Source organism: Lagenorhynchus albirostris, chromosome 20 (genome assembly GCF_949774975.1).
Source record: "Lagenorhynchus albirostris chromosome 20, mLagAlb1.1, whole genome shotgun sequence".
Taxonomy (NCBI): domain Eukaryota; kingdom Metazoa; phylum Chordata; class Mammalia; order Artiodactyla; family Delphinidae; genus Lagenorhynchus; species Lagenorhynchus albirostris.
In genome coordinates this window covers 44,257,776-44,272,673 of record NC_083114.1, presented here as the reverse complement: position 1 = coordinate 44,272,673, position 14,898 = coordinate 44,257,776, and the positions used below count along the sequence as shown (strand labels likewise).

Genomic DNA, 14,898 nt, shown 5'->3' with positions numbered 1-14,898 from the left:
GGCTATAAGTACACAAGCAGTGACTAGAGATGGCTGGTGGTAAAGGTTATAGCTCTGTCAACTGGTGTTTAAAACAAAACACTCCCCTGCAACATCACCCAAAGGAAGGGAGTGACCCATTCTAATCTGATTTTATCTGCATAAAATGTGAGAACCAGAAAGGGAAATTTCCACACAAATGGAATATACCATTGAGTCCCACATCTACCCTAGAGATGTCCTCATTAGGACAGCAACCTTTAAAAACTGTTTTCTTCAACCATATGGTTACCAAAGGGGAAAGGGAGGAAGAGAGGGAGAAATTAGGTGTGTGGGATTAGTAGATACAAACTACTATACACAAAATAAGCAACAAGGATTTACTGTATATCACAGGGACCTATATTCAGTATCTTGTAATAACCTATAGTGGAAAAATAATCTGAAAAAAGAAAATATATCTGAATCACTTTGCTGTACACCTGAAACCAACATGATATTGTAAATCAACTATACTTCAATTAAAAAAATATTGCAGAGACTTTTTCTCATCTACCAAAAACCAAAATTTTAATAGTTCCCTGTTCACACATTTCGGGGGTAGGGGGAGCAAGAAGGAAATCTGAGAGCCTCTTATGTGTGTTAGACACAGTCACATACATTAATATACGTAGTTCTCTTAACGGTGTTTTTTCAGACTAAGGAAATAGAAGTTCAGAGAGATTGTGACTTGCCTAAGGACCTAAAGCTAAGTTAGTGCCAGAGATAAAATTCAAATCCAACCTCCGGATTTCCCAACACACCACAACGCCTCTCTTAACAAGAATAAAAATTTCTGCTCTCCTGAGATTTTCCGTGATCTGGCCACCTAAATACTCATTTCCAGTTAATGTCTTAACTCTTACCAGATTGATCTCATTCTGCATTCTTTCACTTTCTCCTTTCATTTCTTCTAAGTCTACCCACCCTTCAAAATCCAGTTGAAGTCTGAAACTTTCTTCATCTCAATGCTAATTAATTTCCCTTTCCTCTGAATTTTTATGTCACTTATAATGGGCACCACATAATGTAGCATTCTTTGTTACATTACTTTTCGTTAAACAGACCGTAATCTCTTTCAGGACAGAGGTCATACTAAATCTTTGAAGAATGGCAATCTTTCCAATTTCCTATTTCCCTTTGAGCCATGAATAGGTAGTTCTGGAATGGATGAACGACCTAAACTCAACAGACAGATACTTCTTGATTAATTAAAGTCAGCCCCAAACTCTCGAGTTTAACTCTTTGCTTAATCTACCACGCACCAATTAATCCAGCAAGGTTGAATGGCGAACCGAGACCTCGGCCCGGCCACGTAAGGCTCCCAGCGGACTCCCGCACGCCACGCCCAGCCTATTGGTGTCGATGAGGCGTGCCCCAGCCTTGGGTGGCCGATGGGGCGTGGCGTGCGTGAAGGAAGGCGTGGCCGAGAAGAGGAACCTACGCTGTGGATCACACTCGGTAGTCTCCGGTAGTCCTCGACAACTTCCGGCAACGGTCTCCTCCTCCGCTGATTCACCTCGGGTATTTCCGGTCTCCTTCGGGCCTTTTCGTCTGGCTCCCGCGCGGGTCTCTCCACTTCGGGTTTTTCCGTGTCCCGCTCGGAGGTGCTCGGCAAACGCTCGGCTTCCCCCATCCCCCGGTAACGGTTGCTGGTGAGTTTAAATGAGCCGGGGCTGGCCGGGCCGGAGCCGCTACGGGGGGGGCCTGAGGCACTGCAGAAAGTGGGCCTGAGCCTCCAGGATGACGGTGCTGCAGGAACCTGTCCAGGTAATGGTAACCGTCTTCTCTGAGGCTTGGCTCTCAGCCTCGGTCGAGAAGCAGCGTATGGCCACTCCGCGGCCTGGTGCGGCCTAGGCCCAGCTGCTTCTCCCGCCTACCCTCACGCCGGCTCCTGCCTGTCTTCTCGTTAGTTCCGAGGCCTTGCCCGCAACCTCAGCCGTGTTACCTCTGGCCCTACGTTACTTCTTCCCCTGGGTGTGAGCGGAGTTCGGCAATAATACCTCATTTCTCCCTGGGCCAGCGTCCGGTGAGCCCCTCCTGTCAGCCCAGCGGCTGGGCCCCGGCCGGCGTGAGGGATGAGGGGCCGACAACTCGCCCCAGGTGCTCTCTTGCCTAAGGATGTTTGGGAGGCACGTTTGATCAGCGCTTGTACGATCTTCATAACGGTGGGGCAAGTTTGCAGGACGAGTGTTGGTTTTGTTTTTGTTTTCTGTGAGAGGGTGGAGGGAGGGTAGGATCGGTGTTTTTAATACTAATTTCTATTTTGGTAACAGACTTTAGAGTCCACGTTGCTTTTCTCGCTCAGTAAATTTCCCTCTGGACAATGATCTGCGAAGAGAGCCCCGAGGCCCAGTGCCGAGGCGCAAGCACCTATACAAGGGGAGAGGGTGGAAACGGCAAATTGGATTTTTTCCATGACCTGTGAGGGGGATGAGGAGTGTTTTATTGTGCCTGTTTACAAGGCGTTCAGAAAATGAAAGACAAATGATGGTTTTTCCATCCATACCACACCAAGGTATGCTTTGACGCACAGTGCTCTGTTGGCATGGAAGAAGCACTATTGGATTTTTAAGTGTGTGAAGCAGTGCCAAGTCATTTCCCCCCCGCCATCTGAAGAAACTGAATCTTTTGTCCCTTGGTGATGGACCAGGTCTGTGAGACTTTCACCCTATCCTGTGATCTTTGACTTAATTAGAAGAGTTGACCTCTATCAACTGCTGTCATTGAGTCATGGGCTTTCTTTATTTTGAAGTTATAAAGCAAACCGATTTTAGAAATTGCTTCATATTGCCCTTAAAGACCTGTGATGTCAAATAGTAAATATTTTAATACATCACTCCTTCCATATTTCCTTAATTTTTCTTCACAGGATGAAATACCAACTTCTCCTAGTTGGCTCCTTCTCCAGCTCTTTACATATAGCAGCTATTCGTTTTTTAATTAATGTAATGTGGGATTCTGTCTTAGGAAGTTTACCTGTTTGTACATTATACTGGTGCTTTCAAAGCTATTTCTTTCCATCCAAATTTCTCTTACTAGTGAAGAATCTCTTTTTAAGATTTTTTTTTTTGAGGCCTAACATGAAATTAGAAGTTGCTATCTATACTCTTAAATGGATAAGCAGATCACTCAAGTTGTTTAATTTCTGTTTCATATTTTTGTTATTTTGTCTTAATAATTAATGATACATTTGCCCTATAGGTACAGCTTCTAAAATGATAAACTAGTTTTATTGCTAGCCTATAACCACTTTTTAATAACAATTTCAACTTGCATAAAAACATGGAGAAGAAAAGAAACATGTAGCCAACTCCTTGATAGTACCCATCAGGTTTTCTCTTTTTCCTTAAAGTACTCTTAGCAGTAATGCATTTAGGTATTTTTAAGGCTTAAGAGTCAAATTTGTCTCCCCCCCCCCCACGCACACTACCTTTGTTTATTAGATTTGGGGACAGAGGTAAGAAGTTTTAGGATATAGCTAGGTGAGAATTTTGGTTATAATTTTTAGGATAAGAAGTCATTCAAGAAGGGATCTGGGGGCTTCCCTGGTGGCGCAGTGGTTGAGAGTCCGCCTGCCGATGCAGGGGACACGGGTTCGTGCCCCGGTCCAGGAAGATCCCACATGCCGCGGAGTGGCTGGGCCCGTGAGCCATGGCCACTGGGCCTGCGTGTCCAGAGCCTGTGCTCCGCAACAGGACAGGCCACAATAGTGAGAGGCCCATGTACCGCAAAAAAAAAAAAAAAAAAAAAAAGAAGGGATCTGGAGCAGTAGGAGGAACAAGCAACTTTGGCTACGATGATAAAGATAAACTGAGCAGGGATAGTGCTGAAAACAGGAAAGAAGAGTAAGGAAGAAAATAAAAATAGAACAACTAAATAAGATACTTTTTTTTTTTAAACTATGATAAGCGATTGCATGTATTTGTAGAGGAATGAGAGTAAGTTGAAAAAGCGTTTCCTTTCTAGGGATGCCTCAGGGTTTGAGGTATTACTAGGCATAGGAAAAAGTTGAGAGAAAAGATGAGCAACTGTTTTTTGCTTTTTCTTTTTTTAAAGTTTTAACATGGAATACCCAGGTTGATATGTCACATAAGCCTAAATATAAGTGCTCCAAATTATCTCTTATAGGAAATTGTTACTTTGAGTCTTTGCAAAAAATCTCTCCTATTATGAGGCAGAAATTCTGTCAATTGTTTTATTTTTAAAATAACTATTTAGGGAAGACACACTAGCCTAAGTGACTTGAATCCATGCTAATTTGCATGTTTATAAAATTCACCTGATGAAATTGATTTTTAAAAAGACATTTTATGTAGATTTATCAGTTATTCCTGGGGGTAGGACATCACAGAAGTGTTGGATGAAGTTGTAAAAATCACCTTAGTAAGCAGTATAGTAAGTGGGTGCTTTACACATATAATATTGTTTTAGAGATTATTAGATAGTGAAGGAATACTTTTGGCTTGGGATAAGATGAACAGGGACAGCATCTAACGTGGATTCATAAGGTACCATTTTCAAGTAATAGAATTGAAGGTAGTGTATTCAGGAAAATTGTGTTAGATGATTCCCACCACCCCCCGTAATGGCTTTTCAATAAAGCTGTGTTATCCAACGAGAGTAGAAAAAAATGAAATTCCTAAATATATTTTATGCTTTTAAAAAATATATGTATGTAACTAAATTGATAAATCAATAGGCATTTGACTATTTGATCTTCATTGAAAAAATTTATATATTCAAGTTAGCTGAAACATTTTGTTTATAAAATTTTCTTTTGGAAAACAGATTACATTATATTTAGGTCCAATATAGTGTCTTGAAGACAGTGCTACATAGTACCTGAACTGGGAGAATAAGCTTTGGGATGGGGAGGTAGAGGGGGAAGTCGTTACAAATATGTAGTAATTCCTTTATGGACTAGTATCCCGATATAGCCTTTGTGCTTATATATAGAGAAAGCATGAGACAAATAATCACAAATTAATAATTATAAACTGTGATAAGAAGGGCACTATAAATAGGGTGTTAGGAGAGAGACCTAATAGGAGGGTCCTGACCTAAGTCAGATCTGCAATTGGACCATCAATGTTCAGAAGCAGCCTCAATGAAAAAAATCAAATTGGGAAGACTGTTATGCACCTGCTATGTGCCAAGCACAGATAAAAGACATTCTAACACCTACTCTAAAAAGGATGTTAGGAAAGTTCCTTTTGAGCAAATAACATTGAACCTGAGTTCAAAGTTTGAGAAGGAAACAGTAGTTTGAAGAGCATTACAAGCAGAGAAAACAGCATGTGCAAAGTGCCTAAGACACAGCAGAACTTGGCATTGGAAGAACTGAAAGAGGGCCAGTGTGGCTGGAGTTGCATAGTAATGGAAGGCCATTATAAGGAGTTCAGTTTTCATTCTAACTGTAATGGGGAATCACTGAAGGATTTTCAGCCATGGGTTGACACTATCTGATATAGATTTTAAGATCTCTCTGGCTACTATACGTGAAAGGTCAGGGAGGAAGGAGGCAAAAGTAAACACAGTCTTAGGATGAAGGTAACCTAGACTAAAGTGGTAGCAGTGAAGTAGGAAAGAAGTAGATAAATTCAAGAGATGTTTTAGAGGAAGAACCAATGAGACATGGAAATTGATTGTTTGTGGGGGGATCAAGAACAGCTACCTGGATTTAATTTTGGGGGCACCATTTAATAAATGGAGAATTCTTTGAGAGGAGACAAATTTGAAGGAGGACAATTAAGAATTCTGTTGTGAACAAATTGAGTTGGAGATATTTGTGAAACCAACCAGTAGAAATGTGGATATGTAACCTCTAATCTTTTGAGGGGTCTAGTCTTGTTGGGAAGATAAGTATACTTAACAGGAACAACTGGATAATGTTACAAGTCAGTATGTGATTGCACAGATAACAATAAATACAGGAAAGAGAGATCCTTGTAGACTGGAAAAATGGGAACGGTTTCTTGAAGGAGTAGAACTTAAAGCTTTAGAAGGTGGAAAGGGTTTGAACTGGTAGGGAAGAGAGAATATTCTTGGCATGGAATGGCATGAGCAAGAACCCAACGTTGAGAATGGTGTTTAGGAACAGGAAAATAATAAAACTATAGCATTGGCTAGGATGGAAATAGAGGAGGAAAAGATAAGGTTTTGCTAGCCAAGTAGAATCAGGTTACAGGGGACTTAACATCCAGGCTGAGGAGTTTAGATTTAATTTGTTGGTAATAAATAGCCATTATAGGTTTTTCAACAGAAAAATTATGTAATGAAAGCACTGCTTTGGAAAAATTAATCTGATGCTATTGGGAAGGAGGGACAAGACAAGATTTAAGGAGACATACAGGCTAGTAGAGAAATCCAGTTACATGGTAATGTATATCAGGGTTTCTCAATCTTGGCACTATTGATGTTTTGAGCAAGCTAATTTTTTGTTGTAGGGGTACTGTCCTGTGTATTGTAGAGTGTTTTGCAGCATCCCTGGCCTCTACCCACTAGATGTCCCCTCTGTTTGTGACAACCAAAGATGCCCCCCAGACATCACTACATGTCCTTTTGGGGGGCAAAATTGCCCAGACTGAGAACCACTGATGTAGACCTGAACTAAATTAGAATTCTAGAAATTAGATTGTAATGTATAATAGGAAAATTCCACAGTGATTTTTTTTCTTCATACCTTCTTATATTGTTCATTTCTTTTATGATCTAAAAAAAGATCTTTTATAATCTAAAAGAAAACTATTTCCTTTTTTGACAAAAACAAGAATAACACAAAACAATCTATGTGGTCACATTTAAGTCTGAATTAGTTGTACAACTTACAGAGGTTTGTTTATATTTAAAATAATATTTTATATTTAAGAAGAGCAAGCAAGTAAGGAACTTTGCCATTTCATTTCTGTGGTGTTGATTTAATTATCTTTAAAATCACTGTAGCCTAGGACTGACCCATTAATTTAATCAGTAGGATTTCTCTTTTAAACTTTTTTTTGGGGTCGGTGGGTGTTGCTCTGTTTGGCTTCATAACCTTTCGCAGCATTTCGTCCATGTATGTGGCTTTACTTTGTAGAACTCCTGAAGTGATTCACTGAGTGATATTCTTTTATGGGCAGGTTTACACCAGCAGTTGAGCAGTAGATGAATAACAAGGGGGCTAATCTTAACCCTGTCTGTCATGAGCTACCAATTTGTAATGCTTTAGAAAATAGTTTATTCCCCACTCCATTCCCCCAAAAGAGATACATACCATCACTCAGATGCTGGAGCAGAGTGGTGATGAAAGCTGTTATGTGGCAAGTTTTACTTCTGGGATGTATGGGAGTTTTTGTTGCCTGCCTTCACTGTCTCTTTCTGACCCTCTTAAGAATTGGTGATAAAGGAATGATGTTGTTCTGAGCAAAACTTGATTTTAAATCAGAAATGGATACAACTCTTGAATATGATACTTTTTTTCTCTTTCATTTATTTAATTTTAAAAAGACAGAAAGTCAAAGTTCTAGGAGTTTTGGGCCACAATATTAATGTGCCAAATTTTCGTGGTGATCAATATCACTAATGTAGCTGGTGAATCAATCATTGGGTCTTTTTTTTTTTTTTTAGTTATTTTACTTTATTTTTTCAGCATCTTTATTGGAGTATAATTGCTTTACAATGGTGTGTTAGTTTCTGCTGTATAACAAAGTGAATTAGCTATACATATACATATATCCCCATATCTCCTCCCTCTTGCGTCTCCCTCCCACCCTCCCTATCTCACCCCTCTAGGTAGTCACAAAGCACCGAGCTGATCTCCCTGTGCTATGCGGCTGCTTCCCACTAGCTATCTATTTTACATTTGGTAGTGTATATGTATCCATGCCACTCTCTCACTTCGCCCCAGCTTACCCTTCCCCTTCCCTGTGTGCTCAAGTCCATTCTCTACGTCTGCGTCTTTATTCCTGTCCTGGCCCTAGGTTCTTCAGAATCTATTTTTGTGTGTGTGTGTGGCTTATATGTTACAAAATAAACAACTGTGGCAGATATAATGAGAGATGTTACATAACACAAACTATAAATTATATTTATTGAATTTGTTTATATTAAGAGCTGGAAAAGCAAAAGGTTTTAAGTGCCTAATGTGTGCCAGTCAGTATACCAGGAGCACCATATCATTTCATTTAACCCACACAAGTCCAAAAATAGAGTTCCATTTTTCACATGAGGAAATTGAGGCTGAGAAACGTTAAATAATTCCCCAGAGTCACACTGCTGAAAGTGCTGGCACACACATTTGCACACAGGTCTCCAACATCAAATCCTGGGTATATTCTTTCTCTTCACCATGTTCTTTTAGTAGGTTCTTAGGAAATCCCCATGTTTTATAAAGGAGTAATTAGGTGGTAATTATTTGCATTACAAAAATAATTCTATGTACCATGGAGTTTCTTTCGAGATTTCCAGAGATCCTTAACTATTGGACATATAATAATACAGAAAAACTTAAGGCTAAGACTAACATAAAATGCTAACAGTGGGAGGACTGCCAGAGTTCAAAGGCCATTTGTTTATTCATTCACCATACATTAGTTAAAGCACCTACTTAAAAAGTACATAATAGGGCTTCCCTGGTGGCGCAGTGGTTGAGAGTCTAACTGCCGATGCAGGGGACACGGGTTCGTGCCCCGGTCTGGGAAGATCCCACATGCCGCGGAGCGGCTGGGCCTGTGAGCCATGGCTGATGAGCCTGCGCGTCCGGATCCTGTGCTCCGCAACGGGAGAGGCCGCAACAGTGAGAGGCCCGCATACCGCAAAAAAAAAAAAAAAAAGTACATAATAAATGCTGGGAGTATATAGTGAGCAAAAACAGATGTAGTCCCTACCTTTCTAGAGTTTATATTATAGTGAGGAAGACATTATTCACATACTCTTCTAAATATGTGTAAAATTAAAACAGTGAGAAGTATTGCAAAGGAAAGGTACTTGGTGTCATCAGAGTGTATAAGGATGCCTAACCGCATCTGGGTGTCCTAAAAAAGCCTTCCCTGGGAAAGAAGTCCAAAGAATGACTAGAATTTGCATATTTTGAAGGAAAGGAAGGGGGTGTGCCAGGCAAAATGAACTGTATGTTTAAAGGACCTGTGGCAAAAGGATAACATGGCAGATTTGAGGAGCTGAAAGAAGGTCGTTGTGGTAGCATGGAAAGCATGAGAAAATATGATGCAAGATGAACAGAAGAGGTAGGTACAGACTATACCACACTGCCTAGTTTGGTGGCTTTTGCTTTTATCATTAAGAACAGTGAGAAGCCATTGAAGGATTTTAAGCAAAGGGGTGATATGATCAAATCTGACTTGTGAAAAGCTCATAGGGAGAGAATTGATCATAGGGTAGAAAAGAATTCAGAGGGGCTAAGTAAGACACTCTTAAAGTAATCCAGGGAAAAAATGGTCTGCCTTTAAAAGTAAATGTTTAGGGGACTTCCCTGGCAGTCCCCTAAGTGCAGTGGTTAAGACTCTGCGCTTCCAATGCAGGAGGCGCAGGTTTGATCTCTGGTCGGGGAACTAAGATCCCACATGCCACACCAAAAAAAAAAAAAAAAAAAAAAAAGTAAATGTTTATTAAGTTTCTTCCTTTCATTATTACTGCAGTTGCCTAATTTAAATGAGTATCGGGGCTTCCCTGGTGGCGCAGTGGTTAAGAATCCCCCTGCCAATGCAGGAGACACGGGTTCGAGCCCTGGTCCGGGAAGATCCCACATGCCTCGGAGCAGCTAAGCCCGTGTGCCACAACTACTGAAGCCCACGCACCTAGAGCCCTTGCTCTGCAGAAAGAGAAGCCACTGCAATGAGCAGCCTGAACACCACAATGAAGAGTAGACTCCACTCGATGCAACTAGAGAGAGCCCATGCGCAGCAACGAAGACCCATCGCAGCCAATAAATAAATTAATTTAAAAAATTTTTTAATAAAATGAAATAAATGAGTATCATTTTGAAAGATACCTGTAGGCATAGTTTCAGAACCCTAGGTCATATATGATCTGGTAGAACACCAGAAGGCCAGATCAGTTCTTTGGGGGGTTTAGAATTTAGCCAGTCACTGTGCTAGGCTTATCTCAGAGGTAAGTATTGTTATCCTTATTTTACAGATGATTAAAGCTAAAGGTCAGAGAATTGATTTGGTCATCTAGATTAGTGTCCGAGGGATCTTTATCTGCCTTGGATTGAGGTGTGGAGATCATATTAAGTATTCAAGAAATAATTGAGTCACATTAGGTTTGAATACCCTTTAGCTGTTGTTTTCTGAATGACTTTTTTTTGAGTTATTCTATCCAAATGTTGAAATTCTCTGAGGAAAACACAGTTTATTGCATTATCTTTCATCTGTCTCTTTGTTGTGTTGTAGTATAGAGGAAATACAGATTAGATAGCAGTGATTCTGTAGTATGTTTAAAACCTGCTGTTATTCACTCCTTGCTAACACCACATATTTTTGTTCAAAGGTTCAGCTTTCTGGCTGTTTGATAAGAAAACAAAAGCACAGTGAGCACAATGACAATGACCAGATAGGTGCCTGTAGAATAATACCCGACATTTCTCATTGTCAGTAAATACCTGAAAATTCAAAATGTTAAGGCTTTGTGTAACCTACCTGAAGAACTTGATTTTCTCAAATTGGTTACGTTTTTTATGTTGTTGTTTTTTTTTTTTTACTGCAATCAGGATCATATAGCAAACAAAGTAGATGCTCAATAAATATTTACCAAATGGATGAATGATGTATTTCAGAGGTGGCAGGCATATTGAATAAGATGATAAGGAAAATGATCCAAGTAGTATGGAGACATGATCTCAGCTGCCATTTACCAGAAAAATCTGGTTATCTTCCAGGTATTTATAGATCACACCACTGAGAGATTTTATTGCCCCCAAATCTGATGTATTCCAACCCCTCGGTCAGACTGACCCTTATCTCCTTACCAGATTCTTGGTTCCTTTATAATGTTTTCTTATTGTATCAAGGAAGAGACAGCTGGATGTTATTTTGTATTTTTTTATATTGCCAACATTAATGTTTTAATAATGTTTATAGGAATATCTTATATTTTACTTCCAGATTGGGTTACTAAAAGTTTACAGGTCAGTAAGTGGAAAATAGATTCAGAGTTTTAAAACATTCATTCAACAAACTTTATTGAGCATTCACTATGTTTTTGTTTTGTTTTGTTTTTGTACGCGGGCCTCTCACTGTTGTGGCCTCTCCCGTTGCGGAGCACAGGCTCCGGACGCGCAGGCTCAGCGGCCATGGCTCACGGGCCCAGCCGCTCTGCGGCATGTGGGATCCTCCTGGACCAGGGCACGAACCCGTATCCCCTGCATCGGCAGGCAGACTCTCAACCACTGCGTCACCAGGGAAGCCCAAGCATTCTCTATGTTTGAAGACAGTTATCTAGGATAACTAGGGAAATAACTTAGTTAAGTAGGATAACCAGGGAATTATAGAGAAAAATAGAATCTGGCTTTTGCCCGCAAGAAGTTGCAACCTGGTTAACCAAATAATATAACCAAATCTAATAAAAAGCCTGATATTTTTTTAAAAAGTATAAACAAAATTGTCTAGGACCTCATAGAATGGAGTAATTAATATTGCATGGGATAGATCAGTGAAGGCTTCATGAAAGGAAGAGACCATGTAAGCTGAATTTTGAAGAAAGGATGACAAATTTCAGGAGATAGAAGTTAAAGACAAAGGACAGCCCAAACAGAGGTGAAGACTCTGAAATATGAAAATACAGCTGATGTTTAGGGACTGATGGAGCTTTGTTCTGTAGATGTTTATTGTGTAAACTTTGTGGGGCTATCCAAGAGGAATCATTAGCAAGTTTTGATCAGGGAAGAAGACATGATAGTGATAATGATGAGGGCAGCAGCTAAAATATATTGAGTAATTATTAGGTATGTGCTAGGAACCATTGTGTACTTTATTGGAGTCTTATGTTTTAAATTAAGAGACTGAGTCTTAAGAGACATTGTTACTTGCCCAAGACACAGAACTAGTAAGTCATGGAACATGAATTTGAACCCAAGCCTCTCACTATTGTCTCCTGTTTAGCAGTGATGATGTTTTTGTTTGAGGAATTCTGGGACAGGATGGATTACATTGTAGCCTGTAGGTAGAAAAACCACTTAGGAAAATAAAAGTTTACAGGAAAGAAGATTCTGTTACAGACTGGGACTAGGAAAGAGGGGATAGACCCTAGGTACTTTTCTTTATGTGCAGTTCTATAAATGATGGTTAGATTCACTAACCAGCCCATTAAAATCTTTTAAATCCATAACTTACCCAGATTGATTTACCAGTACAATTGTTATTTCATGTATACTTACCCAACGTTTCTGACCTTGTATAGTGAAAGACTTTTTGAGTTTCAAACAAGGAGTACCTCTCCTAGTCCTGGCAGCGGCAATGCTCCTCAAGGCACTAGTACTGCTGTAGTCTCTAATATGCAAAAGAGAAAGCATGTTTCTAGGTCAGTAACTTGTCTCTTCCCCTTTCAAGTATCTGAATTGAATTCCATAAATATTTATTGAACACCTTTTATGTATTGGGCTCTAATACTGTCTCCCATCAGCTAGACCAGTGATTCTTAATGAACCAAGGTATTTGTGAACCCCACACACTGTATACACATTTTCTGTATATATGTCCATGTGCTTTTTTCTGGGGAGGAGGTCCATAGCTTTATAAGTTTTTCAAAAGAGTATACTATAAAAGGAGACAGAACTACTTACCTAGAAAGTAGAAGAATCGTTCTGAACCCTGAATGCTTACCAGTAAAAAGGTTTAAAAATAAGGATGTCTAAACTCAATCCCAACTTCCAGAGATTGTGATTCAGTGGATTTGAGGTAGAGCACCACAAGAAAGGGTTGATAGCCACTGATCTAGACAGGAGTAACACTAAAATGCACTCTATGAGAACAGAAACTATTTGTTATTTATTGTGTGCCTAGAGTCTAGAAAGTGCTGGCACATAGTAGGCACTCAGTAAATATTTATTGAATAAATGAATATTAGAGCTCTCCAGTGAAGAAAGCTTTATGAAGTAGATATTATTTAAGCTGGGTCTATAGGGATGAGGAATTTATAAGAGGAGGTAGGTGAAGGAGCCCACATTCCCCAGTGAAGGAAAAGGAAGTACAGAGACATAGCGGTCTAAAATTTCATGGGGAGTTGAGTGAGTAAATTCAGATATGTTAGGAGCCATACAGTGAAGAGCCTTATCTAATATGTTATGGAGTTTGCACTGTGGGCAGTGAGGTTTTATTACTTAATTTAGACATGTTAATTTGAGTATTATATGCAAGGCTCTGTGCTAAGAGTTACCTTGAAACTCTCTATGTTTGTATATTTATGTTCTTTTTCCTCCACTTACAGGCTGCTATATGGCAAGCACTAAACCACTATGCTTACAGAGATGCAGTTTTCCTCGCAGAGCGACTATATGCAGAAGGTTTGTAATCTGTTCATTTCTATAGAACTGTAAAAGAATAAAATATATGGAATTCCATCACTTTTTATGACTGTAACAAGATTCTGGGTATTCCTTTTTTTTTTTTTGGCCACGCCACGCGGTATGTGGGATCTTAGTTCCCGACCAGGAATAGAACCCGTGGCCCCTGTATTGGAAGCACGGAGTCTTAACCACTGGACCGCCAGGGAAGTCCCCTGGGTATCACTTTTGTTTTATCTTTATGATTGACACTAGTTCATAAAAATATTTCCGAGTGTCTGTGTAGCTCCTTATATGCTACTTTTAATAACTGTGTAGAGTTGCTTTGGGTTTTATGCTATGGTTTACATAATCATGTTCCCCGTCTTTAGGTATTTTTTCCCAGGTTTTTTATTACAGTCTATATTCTGTGGCTTAGAGCATGGGTTTTGAGCCTACAGCCTTAGTACAAACCCTAACCCTGTCACTTAAACATGCAGTAGTATACTGTGGGCAAGTTACTTAATGTCTGATTATTTCAGATTTCTCATCTACAAAGTAAAGATAATAGTAACTGTCTCATAGAATTGAAGAATGAAGTAGTATATTTAAAGCATTTGGCACAGCCTTCTGGCATGGTAATAAATGCTCAGTAAACATTAGCTGGTAATGTGTGTTTTGTTTCTGTCATTAATTATTATAATCCTCTTTCTAAGATGCTAAGATAGATAATTATGTACGACTTTTCTTTTAAGTCATTTCCTTGGGTTATATACTCTAAAATGGAATTTATGAGTCAAAAGGTGTGATCAGTTCTACAACAAATTACTTTTTGCCCAGTTGATAACCCAGCAGAGAGAGGTGTGATAATCAAGGTGTCACCAATAGTGTAAGACTTCTTCATAGTCCTATCAATATCAGATTTACCATTATTATGTATTTTTGCTTACTGGAAAATTGTGAGGTATTTTGTCTTGCATGTTTATAACTGTGAAGGATTCTGGGTATTTTCTCAAGTGTTTATTTTAAATGTATTCCTATTTCTGTGAGCTGTATCTTTGTTTATTGCATATTTGCTCCAGATTCTTTGCCTTTTAATCTTAATTCTATTGATTTTTATTAATCTGGTATTTTAAATTGTTATGTAGTTGAACTCATCAGTTGTGTCATTTAAACTTTCTCCTATTGCTCCAATAGCTGGAAAATTGTCATCTTTCTGCAACTCAATAAACATACAGTTCTTGGTAGTTTAAAAAAAGTTTTTAAAAATTTCTGCTACAACTAAGATCTGACATAACCAAATAAATAAATAAATAAAATATTTAAAAAATTTTTATCATAGTATTATTACTTAGTTTGGTCCATGTTATTTATTAAATAATTTCCCCCCTGCCCCACATGGT

General features: G+C 39.2%; 1 protein-coding gene across 5 annotated transcripts in view; it reads left to right on the top strand.

Moving 5' to 3' along the window:
* The first annotated feature begins 1,665 nt into the window (after positions 1 to 1,665).
* Positions 1,666 to 14,898, top strand: part of CDC27 (cell division cycle 27) — a 56,797-nt gene continuing 43,564 nt past the window's right edge. For 4 of the 5 annotated variants that reach the window (XR_009537552.1, XM_060134226.1, XM_060134224.1 and 1 more), the window contains exons 1-2: positions 1,666 to 1,788; positions 13,441 to 13,516. Coding sequence is in view for 4 of the 5 variants with exons in the window: in XM_060134226.1 (XP_059990209.1) it covers positions 1,762 to 1,788; positions 13,441 to 13,516 (103 nt within the window). In the remaining variant the exon portion in view is untranslated. The remainder of the gene's footprint in view (positions 1,789 to 13,440; positions 13,517 to 14,898) is intronic. The other variant, XM_060134225.1, reaches the window with a different exon arrangement.